Source organism: Prionailurus bengalensis, chromosome D2 (genome assembly GCF_016509475.1).
Source record: "Prionailurus bengalensis isolate Pbe53 chromosome D2, Fcat_Pben_1.1_paternal_pri, whole genome shotgun sequence".
Classification (NCBI taxonomy): Eukaryota; Metazoa; Chordata; class Mammalia; order Carnivora; family Felidae; genus Prionailurus; species Prionailurus bengalensis.
In genome coordinates, this window is record NC_057351.1 from 11,866,808 (window position 1) to 11,892,772 (window position 25,965).

The window sequence follows — 25,965 nt, forward strand, 5'->3', positions numbered from 1 at the left end:
GAGGTCCACTGGTTAGTCAACTATGAACTCCATACAAGCTCCTTATGAAGCACAATTCAAATATAAAATACAAAAACTGTCCTGAAACTAACTTGGAGACACCTACTTTATTTACACATTAGTTTACGTCAAGAGTAAATAAAAATGTGACTTTATGATTCCAGTCTGATTTAACCGTATCTTTTTTTTTTTCTTTTTTGAGAGAGAGAAAGTGCAAGCAGAGGAGGGGCAGGGGGAAGGAGGGGAGAGAGAAAGCAAGAGAGTGAGAGAGAATATATCTTATTCCAGGCCCAGCTCAGAGCCCAACATGGGGCTGAATCCCACGACCCCGAGATCATGACCTGAGCCGAAATCAAGAGTTGGATGCTCCAGAACAGATGAACATAAGGGAAGGGAAGAAAAATATTATAAAAACAGGGAGAGGGACAAAACATAAGAGACTCTTAAATATGGAGAACAAACAGAGGGTTATTGGAGGGGTTGTGGGAGGGGCTGGGCTAATTGGGTAAGGGGCATTAAGGAATCTAATCCTGAAATCATTGTTGCACTCTATGCTAACTAGTTTGGATGTAAATTCAAAACAGAAATAAAAAGAAAAAGAAAAAGAAAACTCTTTCTACAAAAGAAGCATACAGTATTAAAAGTACAGAGTCATGTATATAGAGTGTTTATAAATATCCATAAGGAGGTCAGTAAGATTTGACAGTTCACAGAAGAGGATGCATGAATATTAAATTATTCACGCTAATTATTAAATAATTAAAGTTTATAACAATTTAAAAATAGAAACTAAACAACAATAATTCTCTTAAAAAAAAAAAAAGGCTGGATGCTCAACAGACTCAGCCGCCTGGGAGCCAATGATTGTATTCTTTTTAATAAGAATCACTGAACATTAATGGGAGCACATTTCGTGCAGCAGAGAGTAAGACCACCGGCCTTCACGCCCTACCCTACCGCTTGATGGACGTGTGGCCTCAAGACAGGTGCTAACCTCTCTGTGCCTGTTTCCTCTACTCTAAACATGGATAATGAGAGTATCTGCTTCATGGAGATTAAATTAAAAATCCAGGGAAAGCACTCACCACAGTGTCTGGCACACTGTCGATTTTTAATAAAGTTAGCAATTATTGTACAACCTCCATATAAATAAATTCACAGATCTGGAAGGATGTCTTTGGAAAACAGTTCAGGCAATGTGGCCACCCGAGCTTCGGGCTGCACCATGTCACCTGATAGTTTCACAAATCCCCAGACCCTCCTTGGTAACCCTCCTCGCCTACAAATGTGAAGGCTGGACTAGATTAGCGGGTTTGGTTGTGTTTTTTTAAGTTTTTATTTATTTACATGAGAGAGACAGAGACAGCATGAGCGGGGGAGGGGCAGAGAGAGAATCCCAAGCAGGCTCCACACTGTCAGCACAGAGCCTGACGTGGGGCTCGAGTTCAAACTGTGAGATCACGACCTGAGCCGAAAGCGAGTCAGATACTCAACCAACCCAGGCGCCCCCATAGACTAGCAATTTTCAAATTGTGCTCTTTCAAGAACTAGGTGTGGGGTGACGGATAGGAGGGGCTGCTCTAACTCATACTGTACTGAGCTTCCAAGTAAGACATCGCTGGAAGACAAGCTTTCTGTCACTAAAACAAACTTGGAAACCACTGGACCACATGGTCGTTCAGATTCCCTCCAGCTATTATGTCCTCTTAGTCAATGAAAATAACGAAACATGTAACGAGAGAGGACATTAGGCTTCAGTGACAGAGAAAAACCTAAAAGACCACTCAGGAAAGTGGTTTATTACATTCACCGAGAAGAAGAATCTATTATTCTGGATTGTGAACATCTAGAGAACGTTCTCTCTTTGGGTAGGGCCAACCGGCCCATTCCAGATTAAATGTCTTTCTATCTGGAAACAGGTCGTTTAAAAAATCCCACATTCCTTCTAGCCTTGGCATGGAGTTAAGACAATGTATGTTCACACTTGTAAATATACGTTAAGTGGCTGAAATCTCTCTCCCTCTGGGTTGGTGTCGAGGTCACAGGGATCCTGGCAGGGCTTCTCGGTGACTCGGACGCGGTCTCTGAAGGCACAGGACACACTCACCTGGCCCCCCTCCAGCAGTGCAGACGACCACAGTGACACCATCCTAACAAGCTCTCGCACATTCTTTCACATATTTTAGTAGAACTGGACAAAAATAAAAGACCGTCTTGGGAAATACCCCTTATTCAGAACACAATCTTTTCTCCTCTCCTTACGTAGCGGAAATAATGGAAGGCCCCACACTTACCACCACCACACTCTTGGACGCGTCCAGGACGTGGATGACAGGCGCACTGTATCTTGGAGCTATTTTAACTGCCGTGTGGGTTCTAAAAAGAGGGGTCAGAAAGAAAAACATATCCATCAGTGCTGACAGCTCCCACATGACCCCCATTTGGAACCATCAGAGACAACGTGTTTCCACAGGGTGCTTTCCAGAGAACGAACTTCACGTGTCCCTCGTAAAACAAGACTGACTTCCTCCCCACCCTAAGACGGGGAATCCAAGGGGAGAAGACATGGGTCTGTCGGCTCAGGCTACGAGAAATCTGACAAAACACGGAAGACCCTGTCCTCAGCTCTCTGCCCTTGGGAATGAGACCGTGACGCCGCACTCATTATCAGCCTGCCTGAACCGAGGGAGCTCACCAGCCCAGGTGACTGCCCTTGGCTGCCATACAGGTCAGACTGCGTTTCCTCCCCCAAATGAGCTGGGGTGGCAGCCAGGGCGCCCGGGAAACCAGACCCAAGGCGGCGGGCCCAGGACGCACCGGCCACGCTCTTCAGCCCTGACCCCACCTCGCACTTGTAATAAGGGGCCCCGGACCCTGAATAAATTTGGCACGAAGGAACCGAGAGGCATAAGCAGCAACAGTCTTCTACTAACGTCGGCTCGGCCCCAAACCCCTCCTGCCAGACTCGGGAACATCAGCGGTGAGGAACACGCTTCAGTCCTTGAGACGACCTGACTGAAGTACGCGGTAAGCCGTCTCTGGAGACTCAGTCTTACCGCACAGGGTACACACCCGCTCTTTCCTCACAGAACACGGCCCACTACGTGAGGGGTGAGGATGGACCCGCGTGCCCTCCCGACTGCGGTTAAACCAGGGCCCTGAGCACAGGCCGCAGTGCCGCGTCAAGGGCGGCAGCCATACTTCCCCCAGGACGGGCAGGGAGGGGGCCATCCCTGTCGGTCTTTGCTGGACCCACGTTCGCCCCCAAGGCAGCTCCTCCCCGCGTCAGATGCTTTCACATTCTCCCCCTCGGCCCAAATGCATTTCATTTGGGAAGAATGTCCAGACTATGCTACTATGTGGGGAAACAACAAAATACCAAACAGTACGTTTGTGTTTTAAAAACCACACTACCACCCTCAACCCACCCTAACCCTCCAACCTTACATAGGAGTTTCCGTACATTTACCCAAAACCAGATACACATCAGATGTCAACACTGGTTACACAGCGGCTGGAGGTGGAACGGAGAACGGGAAGGGAGAGAATAAATTTTACTTTACGTTCCTCTGAAGTGTCTGATGTGTTCTAATAGTAAGCGTGGACTACTGAGGAAATTTTTAAAACCAAGAGGATATGAGAAGACTGATGTATGTGCGTGTTTTTAATAGACTTCTGAGGGATGACTAAAAATTCATTTGCGGTGAGACAGACAAGACTGACATTTCACCTGTCCCCTTTGTGCAAGTATCTCCACACACAGACAGGAAGCAAGGGACAGAAGCCGGAAGTCACAGGAAGTGAGCCATCAAATGGAAGTGCAGGCTTAAGCCACTGAGTGCAAGAGACTCTTCCAGAGTCGGGCGCTGGGGCGCAGAGCAGCAGGGAGAACCAGACCGTAGTCCTGAAGCAGCCACGCCAACTCCACTGCGTCCCGAGGGAGTGTTTTGTGTCCGCTGCATGCCCAGGGACCAAAGATTTGAAAATATCTTTGGTATTCTACAAAGGGAAGATTTTCTTTTTTTTAAGTTTTTTTTTTAATGTTTATTTATTTTTGAGACAGAGAGAGAGCATGAATGGGGGAGGGTCAGAGAGAGAGGGAGACACAGAATCTGAAACAGGCTCCAGGCTCTGAGCTGTCAGCACAGAGCCCGACGCAGGGCTTGAACTCATGGGCCTGAGACAAAGTTGAACGCTTAACCTACTGAGCTGCCCAGGCACGCCAGGGGTAGATTTTCAAATAGTAGGAATACTTTTGTTTTTTTAATTTAAAAAAAATTGTTTTTTAATGTTTATTTTTGAGAGAGAGAGAGCACACACGCAAGCAGGAGATGGGCAGAGAGAGGGAGACATGGAATCTGAAATAGGCTCCAAGCTCTGAGCTGTCAGCACAGAGACCGATGTAGGGATCGAACCCACAAACCGCAAGATCATGACCTGCGCTGAAGTCAGATGCTCAACTGACTGAGCCACCCAGGCGCCCCAGGAAATTTTAAAGAAGAAACTACTTCCAGTTTGACAACAGAATATAAGTGAGACTATGTTTGCTTCCTCTTCTTTAGGTGATCAGTTCTTCAAGCACACAAATGTACCTCAATGTATATTCTGCATGGAGTTCCTCTAGGAAACACTAAGCCTAATGTGACTTAGTTGACATTTCTCTTAAAGAGAACCAGTACAGTTTTAAACCTTCAAGTCAACATAGTTAGTATTTATTAAGCATCCAAGCGTTCTCTGTGCAATTCCGGCCATTCTCACACTGGTGATCTCTGGACAAGGGTACCAAGAAGAAACTAATGGGTTCCACTTTTTAAAAACACTACCACCACCACATAAAAGCAAAGTGTTGCTTTCCAGCATAAAAAAATGACAAAGCCAAATGAGGACAGCCATTAAATCTGTGCTTGCTTGGCCATCAAGAGTACTTTTGGTTTCCTTATAAAACGGTATGATATTGATTCTACTTTCTCCTAAGCTTCCATTTATGCGGCCCTCTCCAGTTGGAGGCAGACTTCTGTCTGAAGTCTGAAAAGATATATAATGTTGGAATCCCTCCTGCCCTCCTACAAACCAACAACACGGGGCTAGCCCCCTGAGGCTCAGTCTCAAATCTGGCTCTGCTAAGTCATTCCCCAATGCCGGGGACCCAGTTAGTCGCCTCCCATACTTGCCAAATGGGCACGACAGGGTTAACTTTAGAAGGTCTTTTTGAAAAGCACTGAAAAAGAACAAGTACTCCAAGCATTTATTTCATGCCTTATCCTTCCAGAATTAAAATGTTTTACCTAAATGCAGCATCACACACACACACACACACACACATACACACACACAAATAAATAAGAAATAAAACCTTAGAATTTGGTGAGAAAAACGAGAGAGGAAATAAAGGCACGAACACTGAGCAGTGGGTCAGACGGAGAAGTCGGGTCCCTGAAATCCTACACCACCCAGGCCTGAGCTTCGAACTTCCCTGCAGCCAACTCAAAGAGGAAAACAGTACAGTTATATCACTCAGCATCTTCCCTCCTAACAATTAAAAAATATTTAAGTTCAGAAAATTACCTCTATTTCTGGGCACTGAATTCCTTCTGAATTCTCCATTACTCACAAAAAATAACTGAAAAAGACACTTTGCAGTTATTGGCTCTAAACCACTTAGAAAAGCTAACTGCCACACTTGTGTCTTTGAGAAGGTATGTAGCTAACAGGGCCAGATTGCCATTCCAGTTTGTGATACAAAACCATACGCATTACAGACAGGAGAACGTTCGGTTTTCCATTCTCTTACAGCTACGGGTTCAAAAGGGAACTCTGGGCCTATTTCCGTGCCCACATGACCCCTAATCGGTACAGTCCTTTTGGCTTCTCCAAGGATCCATCAGACAGCCTTAAGGCTCACTGTGAATGTCTTGGGAGTACAATTCTAATTCTATCACGCCACCACAGGCCACTGAGATCTGGAAGAGCCATGGAGTTCTACCTCCTTATCATCTTTCATGACAACTTGGAAGTCCTGAGCTGCCATCTGCTCAAATAACAGTTAGCAAAGGAAAAAACCGAACACTGCTGAGCTCTCAACAGGTCTACAGGAGGCAATAATAAGGGCTCTCAGAGGGCTTCTGAGACATTCAAACTCTGAACGCCTTCTAGCAAAGCTGACTCTCCCAGGAGTAGACGGCATCTTACAGAGATGCAAAAAGCACTAACTGTAAAGGAAGAGACTGATAAATCAGACTTCATGAAAATTAAAAACTTTGTTATTTAAAAATACAACTAAGATAGCAAAAGGCAAGCCATAATGGAAGAATCCACTTGCAATATATATTTCTAATAAAGGGCTTGCGTCCAATATAAACAAAAAACATGTATAAGTCAGTAAGAAAAGAGGCAGAATACCCAATTAAAAAAAAAAAAAAAAAGACTTACAGCCAACAAAAAAGCCAACTTACAGCCAAAAACAAGATTAACAGCCAACATACACATGAAAAGGTACTCAGCATCATTAATCAGCAAGAAAATACAAAGGAAAACCATACCAAGATGTTATTACATACCTACTAAAATGGATAAAATTGAAAAAGGTGTGGAATAACTGGAACTCTCATAATTGCCGGTGGGAGTGTAAATTAATATGATCCCTTTGGAAAACTACCCAGCAACGTCTAACGCCAATGATCACGTGCGTATGACCCAGCAAGTGGCATTCTTCCAAACAGCCCCAAACTGGAAAAACCGAATACCCGCCAACAGTCACATGGATGACTAAGCCACAGTGTATTATACGACGGAATATTGCACCACAATGGAACAGCAACCACTGTAACCGCTGCTTTGGGCCTCCCAGGTAGAACACTGCACACAAGACAGTACACGCCACAGGACTCCATTTATATGAAGCCGAAACGCGGGCAGAACCAACCTACGGTGACAGGGCAGTGGTTACTTCTGTCGTAAAGGATGACTGGGTGGGGGCACCCAGCAAAGTTCCCAGAGTGCAATATTACCGGGGGTTCATTTCTGTAAACGTTCATCAAGTTGTGTATCTGTGATCTGTGCACTTTTCTGTATGCCTGCTACATTTCAGTCAAAGGGCTTACTCAAATATGAGGGCCTGATTAAGCACCGTTAAGTGAGGCCTCACCCACTGTCACTACTTTAGAACGGAGTCAGAAGGGGGGAGGGTTACACCAGGCTCGGAGAGATTGCACAGGAAATCTATTCTGCACAGGCGTTTCTGGCACCGCAATGGAGAAGGGAATGGTTATCTGGCAGGACTGCCACTAGCTTTTATTTTCCAAGTAATTTCCTGGAAACAGCAACAGGCATGGAAGAGAACAGAACCAGAGAAGGCAGACCTTGTAAAGAGAAGAAGGAACTCTGGCAGGTCAGGGGACCCAGCTGTCCCAGCGCCCTTCCCCAGACCCCGAGAACAGAAACTGTGCAACCGCACAGAGAGACAGTGGGTGACTTCCAATCTGATGAATTCTGACTTGATATCCCAGCTTATAACTGTGAGGAGGCACTGATGGCTAATTCTGCTTATGATGGATCTTAGGAAAGTAGTTATGTTGCCTCTGGATATTTTTTTTTTTTTTAAAACCTCTTTAATCTGGTGGCTTTTACTTGGTAAGAGATATAACAGAATGGACTATTTTGTAATGTTCCAATTTGCACATCACATTTACCTAGCTCATAATACGTTTCGTTACATCTGCTTCTTTAAATATTTATTTATTCTGTTTTACAACCATGATCCCAAAAGCATTTCATGCTCATAAAGGTCTGTGAGTTCTCTTATCATTCTCTTTACTAAGCTAATGAATATTCACGTTAAAATAATCAATTACCCAAGACTATGCTCATTGAAACTCCAGCTATCAACGGTTGGTCACATGCCTGGAGAATAATCTGCCACACATCCTAGTGGGTAAGTCCTTGGTGGGAAAAACAAACTCAGCTTTCCAAGGTGAGCGACAACAGCCACCTTATTAAGTCCTTCAAGCATGAAAAGTACTTAGTGAATAGATGACATATAACACTGTTACTACTTGTGAAAATAATCCATTCAGATTATAAATGGGAGGATGGTTAACTTTATGTGTCAATTTGGCCAGGCCACATGATCTAGTTTTTGGTCATACACCAATCTAGATGTTTCTGTAAAGATGATTCTTAGATGTGATTAACATTTAAACCAGCAGGCTTTGGGGTGCCTGGGTGGCTCAGTCAGTTAAGTGTCTGACTCTTGGTTTTGGCTCAGATCATGATCTCACAGTTTGTGGGTTCAAGCCCCACATCAGGCTCTGGGCTGACAGTGCAGAGCCTGCTTGGGATTCTTTCTCTCTCACCCTTTCTCTCTGCCTCTCCCCCACTTACTTATTTCAAAATAAATAAAAATAGACTTAAAAAAAAAAGTCAGCAAACTTGGAGTGAAGCAGATTATGCTCCACAATGTGGGTGGGCCTCGTCCAATCAATTGAAGACCTTAAGAGGAAAGACTCACGTCCTCTGAGAAAGAAGGAATTCTGCCTCCATGTAGCCTTTGGAATCAAGACTGCAACATCTGCTCTTGCCTGGACTCCAGCCCTCTGGCCTGCCCTGCAGATGTCAGTCTTCCCAGGCCCCCCAATCACATGAGCCAATTTCTTAAAATACATCTCTCTGTGTACGTATTATATTAATAATATAATACAAAGTGATATATAAAATCTACATAAAGAAAATATATATACACAACCTACAGATTCTGTTTTTCTGGAAAACCCGGCTTAGTGCACAGTCATTTCTAGTGTAGGATCAAGTTCAGTGTTCCCCCTGGGCATTATTCCCTGCCAAAGTAAACAGTATGGGGCATAAAGAATATGTCATAAAAAGTCTAACAGTGCCCATAATTAACATATTTCCCCCCAAACATCATTATGATCATGACCCTCAGGAAAAAATCTGACAAACTCTGTAATGGCCATGTGACCAACTTAGAACTTTCTCCTCTTTAAACTGTTTAATCCAAAGGTTCTCAAAAGGTTCCCCCTTTCGGAAACAACTTCCCAAGGTGATTCTCTGATTCGTTCTTGCTAGGCTGGCCTTCTGCCTCAACTATTTCCAGGTTGGAGTTTCTTCAAGGGAACCTGTAATTACTCAATCAGACACCTGCTTCAAGACAGAGAGTGGGCTAAAGTTCAAGAAATGTCTTTGTGCCAAAAAATACACCTTCTCCACCTGGCTTGATTTCAAGAGGAGAGTTTAACAGAAATCTCAGGAACTGAATGGGAGGGGAGAGGATTAAGGAAAAGACAATGACAAGCCAAAGGAATCCCAAAAAAGGCAAAGGGCGGGGAGATCACAGAGGAAGTTTCCTACAGCGTGCTGCAGAAGTGTCCTGGCCCAGGCTCTGGTCCAAGTGAAGACTGAAAGCTCGTGAGCTTATAGAACAAGGAGCCGATGAGCTAAGCATAATAAAAAACAACCCAGGTTTCATCACTGTTTGTAAACACTGGCATTTAAATGAATTTAAAGGACAGCAAGGAGCTCATTAGCATGACTTACCTCGATGTGGTCGCCCCTCCAATCAACAACGGAATCTTTATAGCCAACCTCTCCATTTCCTTGGCAACAAAAATCATTTCATCCAGGGAAGGAGTGATGAGTCCTGACAGGCCTATTATATCTAGTATTTCAAAAAAGAAGAAAGGACAGTGAGGATGAAGATGAGACAAAAGCAGAGAAGTATGGAAGACTCATTTTAGCAACTCTGTAATAAAGACCGTGAGACCTAACTAACATCGACTCCCCATTTCTAATTCTAAGACGTCTCTCCTGACTGGGGAGCTTCGATTTACTATTTGTTTGCTTTGCATAATAAATGGGATTTGTAACTTAACGTTACAACAGTGTACTTTCCACAGTTGGGGGAAGCCATGCAAATAAAATACATTGTTCATGATTTCCCAGACTTGGACGTGTCACGGTGTCTGAAGAAACATTAAAAACGATGAAACGATGAGATGTGGAGGAAAAAATCTAATGCAACCCTGTAATAAGAAGCCCATTTCATTCCCCATCTTCCAAGCTGCAAGGAGTTTCAAAGTCACCTATTCACTGATTCGACCCCCACCATCAATGACAATGAAAGCAGGCCCCCACCCCCCCCAGGAGCTGGCACCTGTTGGATAGGCTGGGGCATCACCACTTACTGACAGACAGACACGGGGGAAAGGACACTCGGAGGGCCCAGAAGTCTGAGGCACAGTACCTGCTTTGTGCTCGACGGCAGCCTTCAGTATCTTGTCGCAGGGAGTCATGACCCCTAAATCAATAACTCTGAGGTACAGAAATGAGAGGTGAGAAAGTTGGGGAGAAGCCAAGAGAGACAAAGCCTTACTTAGCCATCAAATACCCCTCTAATGGAAATTGGAATCACAGTGACTCACTAAGGGTGGACAATGACAACTACAACTACCATTTATTAGGTACTTGCCACAGGCCGGGTGCCAGGCTAAGATTTTTAAAGCAGCTTTATTGACATACAATTCATACAGCATAAAACTCACCCATTCAAAATACATGGTTCAGTTATTTTTGGCATACTACATTATTTTTTTAAGTTTATTTATTTATGTTGAGAGAGAGAGAGAGAGAGAGAGAGAGAGACAACAAGCTGGTGAGGGGCACCGAGAAGGAGAGAGAATCCCAAGCAGGCTCCACACCATCAGCACAGAACCCAGTGCAGAGTTTGAACTCATGGACTGTGAGATCATGACCTGAGCCGAGATCAAGAGTCAGATGCTTAACCGACTGAGCCACCCAGGTACCCCTACGTTATTATTTTTTTTAAGCTCTAGTAAAATACATAAAATACCATGTGCCCTTCTAACGATTAAGTTTAAAATTCAGCGGCCCTAATCAGAGTCAGTCACAGTGCTGTGCAACCATCACAATACCCGGTCATCTCCCCAAATAGCAACTCTAATCATCTGGCAACAGTTCCCCATTCCCAGTGGTCCCTGTGAATCTGCCAACTCTAGACATTTGTGTAAGTGGACTCATACATCATTTGTCCTTATATCTGGCTTATTGCACTTAGCACAATGGACACACACGTTCTGCCTATTCGCTCGCCGGTCAGTGGACACGTGGGCCGTCTCCACCATGCTGAGCTTTTTGCATCATCAATCCCATTCTACCTTCAAAGCGGCTCCAGGAGGCAAGTACCACCATGGGTTCCATTTTACTGAAGAAGGGCCCAGAGACATTAAGCAACTTTGTCCACACAACTAATTAGCACTAGATTTGGGACAAGAACCACGATCTGACACCAAAACCCATTCTCTTGGCCATTGAGGCCAATAAAAACACTGGGCAAGTTCACTCAGTAAACACCTACTGAACAGGAGAGACTAGCTGGAAGCCAATGTGAAGGACCATCAGGAAGGTCGGTTCCTGCTCACGGAAAGCGGACAATATGAGAATCTGGTTACTGAGTCACGGGAGAGGGAGACAGAACCAGGGAGCAAATCACTGAGGGAGACAGGGTAAGAGACTCAAAGGAAAAGCTGACCCGAGGGCTTGAGGGCCACATACAAGATGGAGGGCGGGCACGGAGCAGAAGTGCAGGGGCCCGCTTTGTGGGAACACAGTAAGACTGGAGGGGCTCCAATTGATAGAGGAGGCGCTTTCTGAACTCAAGAGGATTCCCACCCTGGACAACGTTCCATGTACGACTCCTCTATTCGAGATTTAGAAAGCACCCATCATGGTGGTCATTTTTACAATTTAATTTCATCATGAGTATGCATTTCACAGCATGATTTTCACCTCTTTCATAATGTCAACAATTAAAATAGGCAAAATAATTGGGGGCACCTGGATGGCTCAGTTGGTTAAGCATCTGACTTCAGCTCAGGTCATGATCTCACAGTTCGTGAGTTCGAGCCCCATGTCGGGCTCTGTGCCGACAGCTCAGAGCCTGGAGCCTGCTTCAGATCCTGTGTCACCCTCTCTCTCTGCCCCTCCTTTACTTGCACTCTGTCTCCCTCAAAAATAAACATTTAAAAAAAATTTTTTTAATAAAACAGGCAAAGTATTTAAAAAAAAAGAAAATCAACGAACTACTACTGGACACACCATCATCTGGTCAGAGGGGATGCCTGACAGGAAGGAGTCTTGCTTCTCACTATGTATCTTTTTATACTCACTTTCTAGCTTGCTCCCATCGTTACTTGAAAAGAAAAGAAAAGAAAAAAACTGGCCCATATGAATCCCCAGTAAAAAGCAAGACAATTTCAAATCAACGGTAACTACGCTCAGCTTTGTCGGCACTAACCCAGCAGAGAGTAAATGCTCTGCGTTTTACTGATGTGGGACGGCAGGTCCTAACAACAGTGAGATGACGCCACGTTTTTGTTTTTAGCAAATTAGGAAAGGCTGGTAACTACACCTTTTGTTAAACTAGGACTAAATATAGACTGTTGCATACAAAATTAAGTACAATAGCGTACTGCTTTTTAAATCGAGACAAGACGGCATACATTTCAAAGCTGTGTTCAACGTCATATGGTATTTTCAAAATTCAATTACAAATCATCAGTCTGATGGCGAGAATCAACTTGCTCTCATTCCTTTTTCTTGTTTTAAGCAGTGTGTCCTTCGGGAACATCTTACACATGCTTGCTTTGTTTGAGGACATTGAGGAGACCCTGTGGCTGGACAGAAATGTGGAAAGGGGGAAACTGTAGGCACAGAGGTCAGAGAGGGCATCTTAAGGGGGGCAACTAGTGAAATTTTCAAAATACCAGGTTTGAGATTTCTTTAGATATCCAAATGGAGCTCTCAGGTAGCCGACTGGATACGTGAGTCTGGAGTTCTGGTGAGGGGTCCATGCTGGAGACAGAACCTGGCACCTGGCACCAAGGTGTTAGAAAGTCACGAGACTGGATGAGATAAGGCCGTCCCGGGCCTTGTTGGCCTGGATGTGCCCCCTGGAAACTCAGAGCCTTGGGTCCAGACCTACTTTCATCGGGTCTTTTAACAAGACCCCCAGGGGAGGGGAAGACACATGACAGTCTGAGAAGCACCACTGTGGGTGGCAGGACACAGAAGAGGTCCAAAGCCTGAGCCCTGGAGCACTTCCCTATTTGGGGGTCGCACAGAGAAGAAAAAATCAGCAAAAGAGAGAAAACCCATGACGAGTGAGGAAAGAAGAGTTCTGAAAACAGTGGGCGAGGCGACTGGGACACAAGTTCAACTTCCAATTTATTAGCCTGTCTTAAGAATACTGGGAAACAGTCAAACAGATCATTCATCGGGGGCGTACTTCCTGACCTTCCAGGCACAGAGAGTAATACTTACAGCCCTGAGATGCATAGAGGTGGTTGCTCACCATCAGGGACAAGCAAGCCCAGACAGAGGCCGCCCCCAGCCCCACCCTCAAGGGAAAAGGGATGTTCCCCACACATCTGGGCTGAGAAAGTATTGGCAGGTTCGGAATATGCATACCGTGTGACATTCGTGGAGTGTTGTCACCTAAACTGATGACCATTAGAAGCATCCGAGGAGGGGGGATACCTGGGCTGAATCTTGAAAAAAGTAAGTAGGTATTAGCTCAATGAAGGAAAAAAGAGGGTAGTCTACACAGAGACTGGCACTAAAGGTCCAGAATGATGAACCAGCTGGCCCTGGGGAACTTCAGCTGAAGGAAATGACCTGAAGAGTTGGGGGGGGAGGGGGGGCCTTCTATGGCTGCTGCCATTCTTCCCGCCATCCCTTTCCACTGTCCCTCTGCTTTACTGCAACTTCCTGTTTCCCCCACATACATCTCCATTCCCCCTGGTTTCCCCTGGTTTCTTCAATTGAAGCCATGTGCCCATGTCCACAGGCCTCTTCTAATCCACATTCTTATATTATGCCACAGGAGAGACTACAGAGAATAAAAAATTAATGTTATGGGAAAATGCTGATTTTAGGAATCCTCTTTCCAAAGTGTTTATAAGAGAGCTTTAAACACAAGCATTTACTTTGGGCTTTTAATTCAGAAAAAAAAAATGTAAGCTGCACTCGATGCTTTAGCAAAGGCATCCAATACTAGATGAGAATACATACGATATTATAATAGATAAGAAGTCCCTTTTACTCTCTACAGAAATTAAAAAGGAAAATCAAAGCCATGCACCTGCATCCATCATCAAATGCTTCACATTTGCTGTCTCTTGAAGAGAACTGAAGATGACATTTGTCTCTGATCCTGCAATTCACACACGCTACCACTAGATGGAAGCACCCAACCACTCTGCAGTCCCCAGCCAAAGTCTCCAATCTGTGCTTACGCGGTGCTGACAGTGTCTGTTTCCATTTCTCCTTTTTTAAAACAATGAATGAGACAAATTCTGGAAAGTCTCCCTTTCAAATATAACAAGTTGGGCAGAGGAACCGAATAGCTATTTTTCCAAAGAAGACATCTGAAGGGCCAGCAGCGTAGATCAGAAGACGCTCAGCATCACTCATCATCCGGGAAATGCCAATCAAACCCAAAATGATATCACCTCAAATGTGCTAGAATGGCTGTTATCAGAAAGCCGCGTGGTAACAAGTGTTGGCCAGGATGTGGATGAAATGCTGTCACCATAAAAACAGAAACGGTAACTATATGAAGTGAAAGTGCTGTTGGCTAACACTATGGCAGTAATCACACTGCAGTATGTAAGTGTACCAAACCAATACGTTGTACACCTTAAACTTATACAATGTTTTAGGTCAATTACATCTCAATAAACCAGGAAAACTGTGTAACACCCCCCCACACCTATATATACATATCAGCTTGAAAATCTCTGAATAATTATCTAGTGGGCATGTGTGGAGCATAGGACTGGACTAGTCTGCCCTTGACTTAGTCATTTTTCTCACTCAACTGAACACTCTAATATTATTCAGTTTGAAAGTATTTCATTTATAGCCATCTGTATATTGCTTAATTTTTACTCATACTAGACAGATTAGCAACAACTGGTTAAATATAAACAGGCCTCTGTTATTATTATCTGATTCGCCAGATCCATATTTTTAAAGTACTAGATATAGGATATCTAATTTTATTTTATGTTTAATTTTTTTTAACATTTATTTATTTTTGAGAGACGGAGTGAGACAGTGCACAAGCAGGGGAGGGGCAGGCTGGGGGGAGGGGGGACACACAAAATCCAAAGCAGGCTCCAGGCTCTGACCTGTGCTAACACAGCTAGCACAGAGCCCAACGTGAGGCTCAAAGTCAGGAACCATGAGATCATGACCTGAGCCGAAGTTGGACACTTAACCGACTGACCGATCCAGGCACCCAAATATAGGATATCTAATTTTAAATTTTCTGCTGGCATATCCTACTTTTTCTTACACAAACAATGTGCATTAACTGTGTTTACAGTGTGTGTTTACCTGTGCTTTACCAGTGTGCATTTTTTAAAAATGTTTGTTTATTTTGAAAGAGGGAGCACAAGCAGGGAGGGGCAAAGAGAGAGGGAGAGACAGACTCCCAAGCAGGCTCCATGCTGTCAGCGCAGAGCCTGATGCAGGGCTTGAACCCACAAATCGTGAGATCATGACCTGAGCCGAAATCAAGAGTCAGACACTCAACCAAATGAGCCACCCAGGTGCTCCCACATTTTCTTTTTATATAAAAATTATTAAGGAGCCTATTTAAAATCCATTTTCAGGTACTATCTGATCAAAAAACATTTTTAAATACTTTATATTACTTAAGAGGAATTTAACTAGAATGTTAACATTAAACATTAAAGTTGTTTAACTTTATAATCAATAGTGGAAGATAAACTGAGAGAGCAGAGTCCTCCCTTTTGGAATCAGAAGCCCTGAGTATATGGCTTGCCACTTGCTGGCTGTGTGACCATGAAGAAACTCCTGAACTTCTCTAAGCCTCAGTTTCCTCGTCTGTAAAATGAGAAAGACAATAATTGAAGCAGGCAGAACAGGATCAAAACCATAAGGAAGGAAGGAAGAAAAGAAAGGAAAAGAAAGCCATCAGGAAAAGAAGACAGAAAACAGAAAAATCAGTGATGTAAAAGCACTAGCTCATTTGTGAAGTGGTAACCAAATGTTAGGTATTAGTGGCCTCTTGGTGGATCTATCCCTCAGGTCTATTCAAATTCTCAAATTTACATGTTCTACTAGATCACAGAATCTAATGCATCATCCCCATAAAAATGTTCTCTGTCTGGACAGAACTATCATCTTTAGTCCTCTTGACTTCTTTTCCCTTCAAAAAGAAAAAAATCCTTACCACCTTATGAGATTTTCTGCATCGATGACAATGAGCCTGGAACTAGAAAGCTGCCTTAAGATTCGGTTCTGGATGGTTTGCTAGACTCACTCACTAGCTGCGTGGTTCACTCCAGATCCAGCCTAGAACCTGGAGGCTCAGCAAAAGTATACATTTAACTACATAAGGTAGATGGCGGGGGGCACTTGCCTACTAGCTAACACCATAAAATTAAACTGATCAGGGGGCCACGTGTTAAGAGACACAAGACCCAAGAGGGCGTCTGTCGTGATAGAAAAGGTTTGTATGTTCACTCATGTTTTTATAAAAGGAATAATTACAGTTTCACTAGCAGATGTTTCTCCAGTTAGACTTATGAGCAAAGACAAGCACCCCTTCAATGCACAGGACAGAGGAACTGGATGTGCTGGAGGAAAGCCTCGGGTTTAATAAGCAGGTTTCACAGATGCTGACATTCAGCTGGAGCAGCACCCTGGAGAAATGCCACAGTTCTCCCCGGCCTCTTAAAACGTCTTTAACTGGAGGAAAAAACATTCCTAGTGTGATTCTTTTGGCTACTTATCCATTTTCTGAAAATAAAAAATTATAAACTCATGACAATAAATATCTCAAGATTTGCTTTAAGAAGTTTACCTACAAGCTGCTTTTTTTCAATAGTTTCTGGACCACAATCACAACTGTATAGGTACCTGGCTATTTAGCCTCATAAATAGTAAATTTCTTGAGTTTCTTGAGAGAAGTCAACTAAATCATTTTGGTGTCTCTAGTGCAATGTGTGGTCTATAGCAGACGATCTATAAACATTTGTAAGCTGAATTCAATGCTGACTAATTATGATGAATGCAAACAGAAACCAACGACATCAGGTTTGAAAAGGTGAGACCAGAGCAGAGATATCTTGTAGATTTCAGGAAGGAAACCCCTTATCCAAATACTTACTCTATAGTTGAAATCTCATGACAACACCTCCAATGTATTTACCTTTTAAAAAAGAATAAATACATCCCCAAATTCCTCATTTGCAAGACTGGGAGACAGTACTAAGTGTTCTGACAGTGAGTGGGCAGAAAACAGAAATGTCTGTGAAGAAAGGGGCAAAAGTGCCATCCTGACACCGTTCTCGTTCCTTGACTCCAGCCTGCCTGAGGGCTTCTTGGTTGCATTAAATTGGCCTCGAATACAGAGATGGTTAACCAAGTTGAAAGGAGGGAGGGGCTGGAAGGGTAACTGTCACAGGACAGCCGGAGCGACCCGTGAGGGGCCACGGCTGCGCCACAGGCCTGGCTCTCTTCTTCAGAGAGGACAGAGTACGTTGGAAGGAAGTCCATGACTCACAGGGACTGTGGTTGGACATGGACCAGAGAAGGCATTAGTTGTATTAGGCGTTGGATCATAAAGATATGTTGAAATCTGAGCAAAACATACACTTACTATAGGTCATCAGCTCTCACATGGAAATAACTTAGTGCTGAATATTTATCCACTATAAAGAGACACATCAGCAAGAGATTTTACTTCTGTACATTCCAAAATCTAGCTTCATCATTTCCAAGAGGCATGCACAGTGCTGTTCTAAGCAGAGGAAGGAGAGAATTGTACAGTCAAAGCCTTCTTATAAAACCCCATTTAGCCAAAGTCTCAGCTCTAAGATCTCCGCTCTAAGACTGCCATCGTTTACTGAGGAGAAAAAGAGAACCCGCTCTAGGCCACGGGCTGCAGGCAGGAGCCCAGTGTTCTAGTAATTAGAGCCTCCGGCCCAAGGTCAATTCTCAAGAAGCCTCTTGGTTGTTCTGATCTGGCTTGAATAGTTTTTACTGTTCCTTTTGTCCTTTTCAACCAGATTAACAGGTGACAAACTTACTCATTTATTTCATTTGAAAAGGTGTGTTCAATGTGGAAGTGTGAAAACAGTCAGGAAACAGAAATTAAAAATAACCTCCAACATCCACGGCTGGACCCTACCCCTCCCAACCAATACAGAATCATTGCTCCAAATGCTTTAATTTTTGAATAAGAAAGGGGATGAGAGAGGTGGGTCTTGACTCACCTGAAATTATTGCAGCCAAGGACAACGCCAACTATGTTCTTGCCTATGTCGTGCACGTCCCCTTTCACGGTGGCCAACACGATGGTGCCCTGGTAGGGGTCCTGGGGAGCAAACCAAGCAGCTGAGCGCTGCTGTGGTCACTTAGCACAGACCAACTTAAATCTCTAGAAGCAGACAAGTGTTGCCACAGAAAGCACTCTAATACAACAAAGACAACCCCAGAGACTGACCCAGAACCCACATCACATGCTCCGCAAGTAGAAAGCTGTGCCCCCGAGCAGTTCCAAGGCAGCCTGCCTAGCAGGGGAGCTCAGGGAACTTCAAGCATGGGTTCCATCACCTCGAAGAACAGTTTAAGTTCGAATCCAACACGGTCCCATAGCTGAACGACAGATCTTAAACTGCAAAAACACCGTCTGAGAAATATTTATTGTGAGCAGAAAAGGGAGAGGCGGGGAACAGAGGGAGAAGCCTCATCAGAATCTGAACCACCATCTCAACAGCATTTAATTATCTTTTGTTTCTTCAATACCATTGTCCTAAGCCCTGCCAGCAACCCCTCCCTCAATTAATTAGTTAATTTTTAAAAAGAAAAGGAAAAGGCACACAAGGCAAGTGGGAGGTCTGTCGGAGCCATTCACAAGCTCACACCAATTTAAGGATTCAGAATCCCACGGGCCAAAGCTGGCTGAGCTTCTCGGGGAGCTGAACAAGGTCAAAGCTTCATGACTGACTCTGGCGGCACAGCCAACAAGATTTAAATTGGATCCGGAAACAGTGCCAAGGACATTACCAGTATACAGAGAAAAATCAGTGAAGAGGTTTTCCAAAGCCAATCCTGACTCAGTTACCTCAAGGGGAGGGACCGATCTCTACAGCTACGGTGTCTAGCACAGCATCTGGCACACAGTAGGAGCCTTGTGAACGGTCAACAGATAAACAGAGTGGTTTTGTTTTGAAATCACGGGCTCGGTTTGGAAAACTACGCTCATATTAAAAATTCAGAGAGCCACATTCAGAGGAAAATCCCAGGGTATTCTGATATCTGGTAAAAGAGATCACGGCTCTATTTTATCAATCAGTGACAGGCACAGCCAAGCCCCGTGGTCCCTACCCCAACGCAGTAACCGTCTCTGAGGCCAATTCCTCCCAGGGCCCACCGGCCTGGACAAATGACTTGCCTCCTCTTCTTCTATGCCAGCATGCGTTTTATTTTCTTCTCTTTCTTTTTCCATGAAAGGAATAAGGTGGCCAACGGCCTTCTTCATGACTCGAGCTGACTTTATAACCTAGGAAAAATACACAGAGTCCACCATCTTTTACCAAACCCCCCGAACGGTTGCTACTGGCCCCTTGTAGCCTCTTAATTTAGCATAAATGAAGAACGCAAGCTTCGGCCTCGGGTCAGCCACACCGGAGTCCACTTTTGACAGCAGACAGGATGAGGAATGAGTTCCTCGTGGAGAATGACAATGAATGAGGCACAGAAGGAAAACAAGGCTAGGACCCCCGTGCTGCGATTCCTGTCCTCTGAACCTCTCTGCACACTATTGTTTCTCAGCCTAGAAGGCCGCCCATCACTTCTCCAAGTTCTGTGTGCCCTTTTCCACTCACCAGAGCCCCTTCTCAGCCTTCCCGTCTTGCTCCCCAGCACTACAATTCACTTATAATTAAGGCTTATGCTGAAGCAAGAACGGGGCCTTTTACAGAATCCATCAACGTATGCTAATATTCATGGGTGGGAGTACGATGCACCGTCTCCAAGTGAATTCTCAGAGCAGAAACCCAGCAGACACCATTAGCCAAATGATCAAGGTTAATATAACCAGTAATGAGACACAGCAACATTCTTGGCCTCCTCATAGGATCCACTGAGAAGGGCACAGCATCACTCTTATGCTTGCCAAAAATGAGCAAACATCAGACAAACCCAAACTGAGTGGCAGCTATATAAAAACTGTGCTGCACTCTTCAAAAATCAAGGTCATAAGGAAAGACTGAGGAGCTGTCAGAGAGACCAGGATAAGAGCAGTGTGGGATCCTGGAATAAAAAGAAAACAGTAGTGGGAAAACTGGTGAAATCTGGGGCAGCTGAGTGGTTCAGCCAGTTAAGCATCTGACTTCAGCTCAGGTCACGATCTCGAGGTTGGTGGGTTGGAGCCCCGTGTCGGGCTCTGTGTGCTGACAGCTCGGAGCTTGGAGCCTGGAGCCTGGAGCCTGCTCTGGATTCTGTGTCTCCCTCTCTTTGTCTGCCCCTCCCCAGCTCATGCTCTGCCTCCTCTCTCTCTCTCAAAAATAAACAAACATTAAAAAAAAAAAATCTGGTTAAATCTGAGCAAGGTCTTTATTTAACAGCATTACACCGCTGTTAACTGCACTCAGGTCAAGGAAAAATGTTTACCGTTGGGGAAGAAGCTGGGGGAGGGATATACAAGCCATTTTTCAGGGTACGTTTGCAGTGTGTCTGTCTAATGTCACCTTAAAAATGCAAAGTTAAAAGTAAGTCAACGTCATGAAAAACAAAGACTGAGGAACTGTCACAGGCTGGAGGAGATGAAGACCGGACCACAAATCGTTCCTCGTCTCGTGTGTGGTGGTAGTTTGGCTGGTGCATATGTGTGAACACTTTTCACACTGTCTCCTCCACAAACATGCACTTCATTGTATGTTAATCATACAACAAAAAAAGCTGTTAGAGAAAGGGTGAATGTTATGAAAGAAAGTGGGCATTTAGTTAAATACAGGAAGAGTAATTAGAAAAACCAAAAAGGGCCTTGTTCCGTATGACTCGCAGCCCCAACCCTGATGGCCCCACAGACGTTTTGTTAACTGATATGGTTAGTATCCCCTATAAATCAAAATAAGAGTTCTGGTTTTCTCGAAACATAAAATTTAATGTTTATCACTATTCTAAACGCATCCTTCAAAATGAATACTGGCTGGTCAAATCAAATGCTGACGTTATTAACTTTACATGAAGCAGGGGTTTTATTTTAATTTGGGGGAAGAGCAGATAGGTGCTGGGAGTAAGATGTGGTGGCACTTCCTCCTCACAAAGTAAAGGATTTCCAGATGACCTCTAACCTCTAGCCTGCACATCGCCCTGAAGACGGACTTCCCGGACGTCACTCGTAGGACATTTACAGAAAGAATGACCACATCTCAGTGCCCACGAGCTCTTGTCAAACTTCAAACTTGAGAAATCTACCCGAACTTACTATTTACTAAAAGACAAAGTCTTTTTCTTTCAATTGTGAAAACCACCCCCCATCTTTTGCCAACCTGAGGCAGAAACATTTTTCCAGCTCCAAAAAGGTCACCGACAACTTTCATGCCGTTCATGAGAGGCCCTTCAATTATATTCAGAGGCCGGGGATATTTTTCCTGGTTTAACCTGGCTTCTTCAGTATCCTCAATAATATGTTTTTCGATACCCTATTAAAAAAAAAAAGTTAGGATAAAAATCACATTAAAAATTGGCCTAAGGCCAGTCAATAAAGAATGAATCATAGAAATGCTTACGAGTACAGGTTTTGGAATTAGAGTACGCGGGTTCAAATCCTGGCTCACTAATCTCAGCAATTTATCAAGCCTCAGTTTCCTAAACTGTCACACAGTACCTGCCTCATGTGGTTAGTTTTGAGAATTAAATGAAATAACCTATGTCAAGTGCTCAGCTGGCTTTACTGATACAAGGTAAGCACTCCCTAAAAGTATGCAGAAGTGAAAGAAGGAATACTGTGAGTAAAGTCCAAATTCATCATAAAATACACTGCGTCCTACCTGAACGTTTAGCAGAGTATGCCTTACTAATGACCTCCTGTGGAAGCAGTGTGTGTTGTCAAGGTAAAGTTCTGGGGCTGGGGAGGAATGACAGTGGGCAGGACCCGTAGGCGAAGTCCAAACCCACAAAGCCTCTGCTCACTCACCCAGCCTTCATTGATCAAGCCCTAATCCTCGGTGTCCCCAGTTCAAGGTCCCTTGAATGTGGCTCAGTGATTCCACAACCTGAATGTGGCTCAGTGATTCCAAACCACTCAAAAAAGTGTCAAGGGGTTGAAAGTTAAATTCGAGAGCCAAAAAGAGAACTCGGAAGTTCTCCGGACCACAAACGAGGACACCGAAGCCAAGAGCTTATGTTGTCTGAAGTCCAAATTATCAGCAGAAGATCCAGGACTTGCTCGTGGATCAAATGACGGCAACTTGGTCTAGAACAGCATTTCCCGACCTTGGCAGTACGGACATTCTGGGCTGAATAATTCTCTGTCACGCGGGCCCGTCCTGTGCACTAGAGGAGGTTTACGGGATCCCCGGCCACTGGATGCCAGGAACACCTCCCACCCCCTACTGTGACGACCAAAACTACCTCTAGACACCGCCAACTGTGCTTCGTGGAGGGGGACAGTGTCCAAACTGCTCAGGAGTGGTCTAGGGAATCTCCCCTCCAGCAACCACCGCAAGGCTCCACCAGCCAGCCTGTTCTCACTCACCCCGTGCTCCCACAGCTCACCTTCACAAGGGCATACTCGAGGCGTTCTTCAATAGGGCCGTTCCTCCACTCGTCAGTCTGGACGACTTTCTTCCCTCCTTTGCCATGAGTCTGAGTTGAAATTAGGACAGAGAGTGGGTACAACAAGCCCTCACAGCAGAAAACTATGGCTTATTCTACTTTTATATCGCTGGTGCCTAGTTGAGTGTCCAGCATGAATTAAGATCTCAATTAATGTTTGAGGGAAGGACAGAGACAAGGAGAGGTGTTTTAGGATTTAAGCTTGTGGTGGAAGGACAAAATGAGGCTCCGTTCCTCCTTTCCTAAGAGAGCAATTTCAAACGAAGTATGGCCAGGCAGAAAGAGAAGCTGTTCCCACATGTGCTGGGCCTCCGAAGGCCTCCACGTGGAGCATCACTACCCACAAATACGTGTGGAGAGGCCGTCATGTGCCGAGTCACACAGCACCCAGGACGCGGGCACACCCAAGGGGTGCAAGACACGGCCCACGCTCCCAAGGACCCCACCACATTGTAAGGAGGCGGAAGGGGAGCCAGCAGAGAAAGCACGTGCCAGGGGCTGGATGAGTAGATGATCCAGACAACTACGTGCTACAAACCAGACCCAGGGTTTCGAGGAATGAGTCGTCACCACAAACCCGGGGGGAGAGAGACTTTGAGGAAACGGACAGATTCGGCAAAGGGACAAAAAGCGCAATGACCGTGGTCCATGAGGTGAATTGCGTGGCCTTATCTGTTTCTCCATCTCAAGTGGTGGCATCACTTGCCCACACCAAAAATCTAAGTACATTTGTGAACATTCATCCCTTCCTCTCTTTCAGTCACTCACCAAGCCCTCAAAATTTCTCCCTGCCGGGCGCCTGGGTGGCTCAGTAGGTTGAGCGACCGACTTCGGCTCAGGTCGTGATCTCACGGTTCGTGAGTTCAAGCCGCGTGTCGGGCTCTGTGCTGACAGCTCGGAGCCTGGAGCCTGCCTCAGATTCTCTGTCTCCCTGTCTCTCTGCCCCTCCCCCACTCATGCTCTGTCTCAGAAATAATAATTAAAAAAAAATTTTTTTTTAATTTCTCCCCGCCGTGCTTCCGCGCTTCCAAGGTCCGAGCCGTGAGTTGGTCTCTGCAGCCCACAGCCGCCCCGACCCCAGTGTACCTTCTGCACTGGAACCAGAGGGGCCTGTCTAAAATGCAAATCACGAAGCACCCCTCCCCGTTCCCCACCTGCCCCCCACCCCCGTGAAAAAATTCACTGTAGGTGTCCTATTCTTCCAGGGATATATTCCCTTTCTAGGCCAAGGGATATATTCCCTTTCTAGGCCAAGGACCTCTGGCCACGGCTCCGCTCCGGGCCGTGCCACGCGCCAATCTGGCTTTCTCCCCCTGACCGCATCGGCTGCGTCTTCTGCCCCGCCGGCCCAGCGGCCCAGCGAGCCCAGCTACCCAAACACTGCAGCTCCTCACACTCCCCATCATCTCCCTTGCCCCTGGGCCTTCACAGTCATTCACCTGACACGCATTCACTCAGCACCCACCTATGGGCCAGCCCCCCACCCGCTACATGCAAATGCCCCTCCCCGGGGGACCACCAGCACCGCACTCCAACACCAAATCCTCGCCCGCCGGCTCGCTCCTCTCTAGCTTCCAGGCCTCCCCTGACCACCTGTACGCCTTCAGGTTCAGTGTCCCTCCTATGCATTCTCACGGCGTCCCGCACTCACTGCGCTGGATTACACCTGTGCTGTGCCTTTCTGTGCGTCTCACTCAACCGCAGAGCACGTCTCTCTTACTACTTGGATCCTCCAGGCTCAGTGAGGTACACAGCACAGAACGAGAGTTCAGTAAATACTGGCTGAGTGGTTTAATGCTGAACAAAACCAGAATTTCTGCAGCAGTGTTTATACACGACAGTAGAGGCCAAGTCACGGAGCACCAGAAATCCATGTGATGGAGCCTGGATTTAACCTCACAGGCAACTGTGGGGCAGGGGTAAGGGGTGGGGGCGCAGGACAAAATTCAAAGTTCTGAAGCTGCAGAATAACGAAGCAGTATTTTTAAGAGAAGCCCAGAAGGGGGAGGTTTTAACAGTCCGGGATAAAGGCCTGGACTACAATGTTGGTAACAGGAAGGAAGAAGACAAACACAAAGACATTAAGCGACAGACCATGTGTAAGCAGAGACGGAAGGACCTGGGAGAACCCCAGAACTGCAGGGCTGGGGTGCTCACTGCAGTAACGATGGCACAAGGGTCTCCTCACCTATCGGAAAAACTAAAGATGGCGATTTAAAAAGAATAGTTTGCAGCATGAGTCACGGGAGCCGAGACACGGAAGCAAACTAAATGTCCGCTGGTGGATAGATCCAGAAAATGTGGCAGAGGCATACGAAGTCATACCGTCCAGCCACGACGATGGCAAAACCCACAAAACCAGAGCTGTGTGGCACTGCAGAAAGAAACAGAAAGAGAAAAGACAAAGCCCCGCTAAAGCTCACATTCATGTCACCTGACACACAGAACACCCCATTTGCTCTATGAGCCATCAGACAATTCCTGCCTGCGGGGTGGACTTGGAGGAGTGAAAACAGGGCAGTGTTGCAAACACTCTTGGAACAAGGACCTGGTGTGTCCACAGAAACCCCACGGTGTGCGGCACTTACGTGGTGGGGAGGGGCCCAGACAGAACGTGATTACAAACAGAGGCCAATGAGGACACAGGGAAGGCCAGTGAGGATTTCACCAAAGTGCTGGCGGCTGCAGCAAATGAAAACTACCCCACCCAATGAACGTGCTGCAGAAAATCAGTGCTTCAAGCAAGAGGGACACTGGAGGGCGGCTATTTCAGAAGCACAACACGCCACGCGGAGTCCACCTTGCTCTCCAACTAGTTACTCAACAGGATGTTCACCACGAGCGAAACACAGAATGCCTCACAGGTGAAACACACACAAGACCCACTGTGGAAGCTCGGCAAATACAAAGCTACCAAGTAAAGCGACCAATCAACTGTCATGTCCATCTGGCTGTTCCTTATATCCATATCTACCGCTCTAGGGGAGCTTCTGTGTCACAGGGTCTTCACGGTGATTGCTGCTTCGTTTCTGGAATCAAGGGGAGTAAACTGCTCCA

The 25,965-nt window shown here is 45.5% G+C and overlaps 1 protein-coding gene across 2 annotated transcripts in view; it reads right to left on the reverse strand.

The window, feature by feature from the left end:
- MTR (5-methyltetrahydrofolate-homocysteine methyltransferase) overlaps positions 1-25,965 on the reverse strand; it is a 106,586-nt gene that overhangs the window by 18,445 nt on the left and 62,176 nt on the right. For both annotated transcript variants that reach the window (XM_043596217.1, XM_043596216.1), the window contains exons 19-25: positions 22,849-22,938; positions 21,621-21,773; positions 19,520-19,627; positions 18,339-18,439; positions 10,256-10,323; positions 9,550-9,670; positions 2,295-2,376 (exon numbers count right to left, since the gene is read on the reverse strand). In XM_043596217.1, coding sequence (XP_043452152.1) covers positions 2,295-2,376; positions 9,550-9,670; positions 10,256-10,323; positions 18,339-18,439; positions 19,520-19,627; positions 21,621-21,773; positions 22,849-22,938 — 723 coding nt within the window. The remainder of the gene's footprint in view (positions 1-2,294; positions 2,377-9,549; positions 9,671-10,255; positions 10,324-18,338; positions 18,440-19,519; positions 19,628-21,620; positions 21,774-22,848; positions 22,939-25,965) is intronic.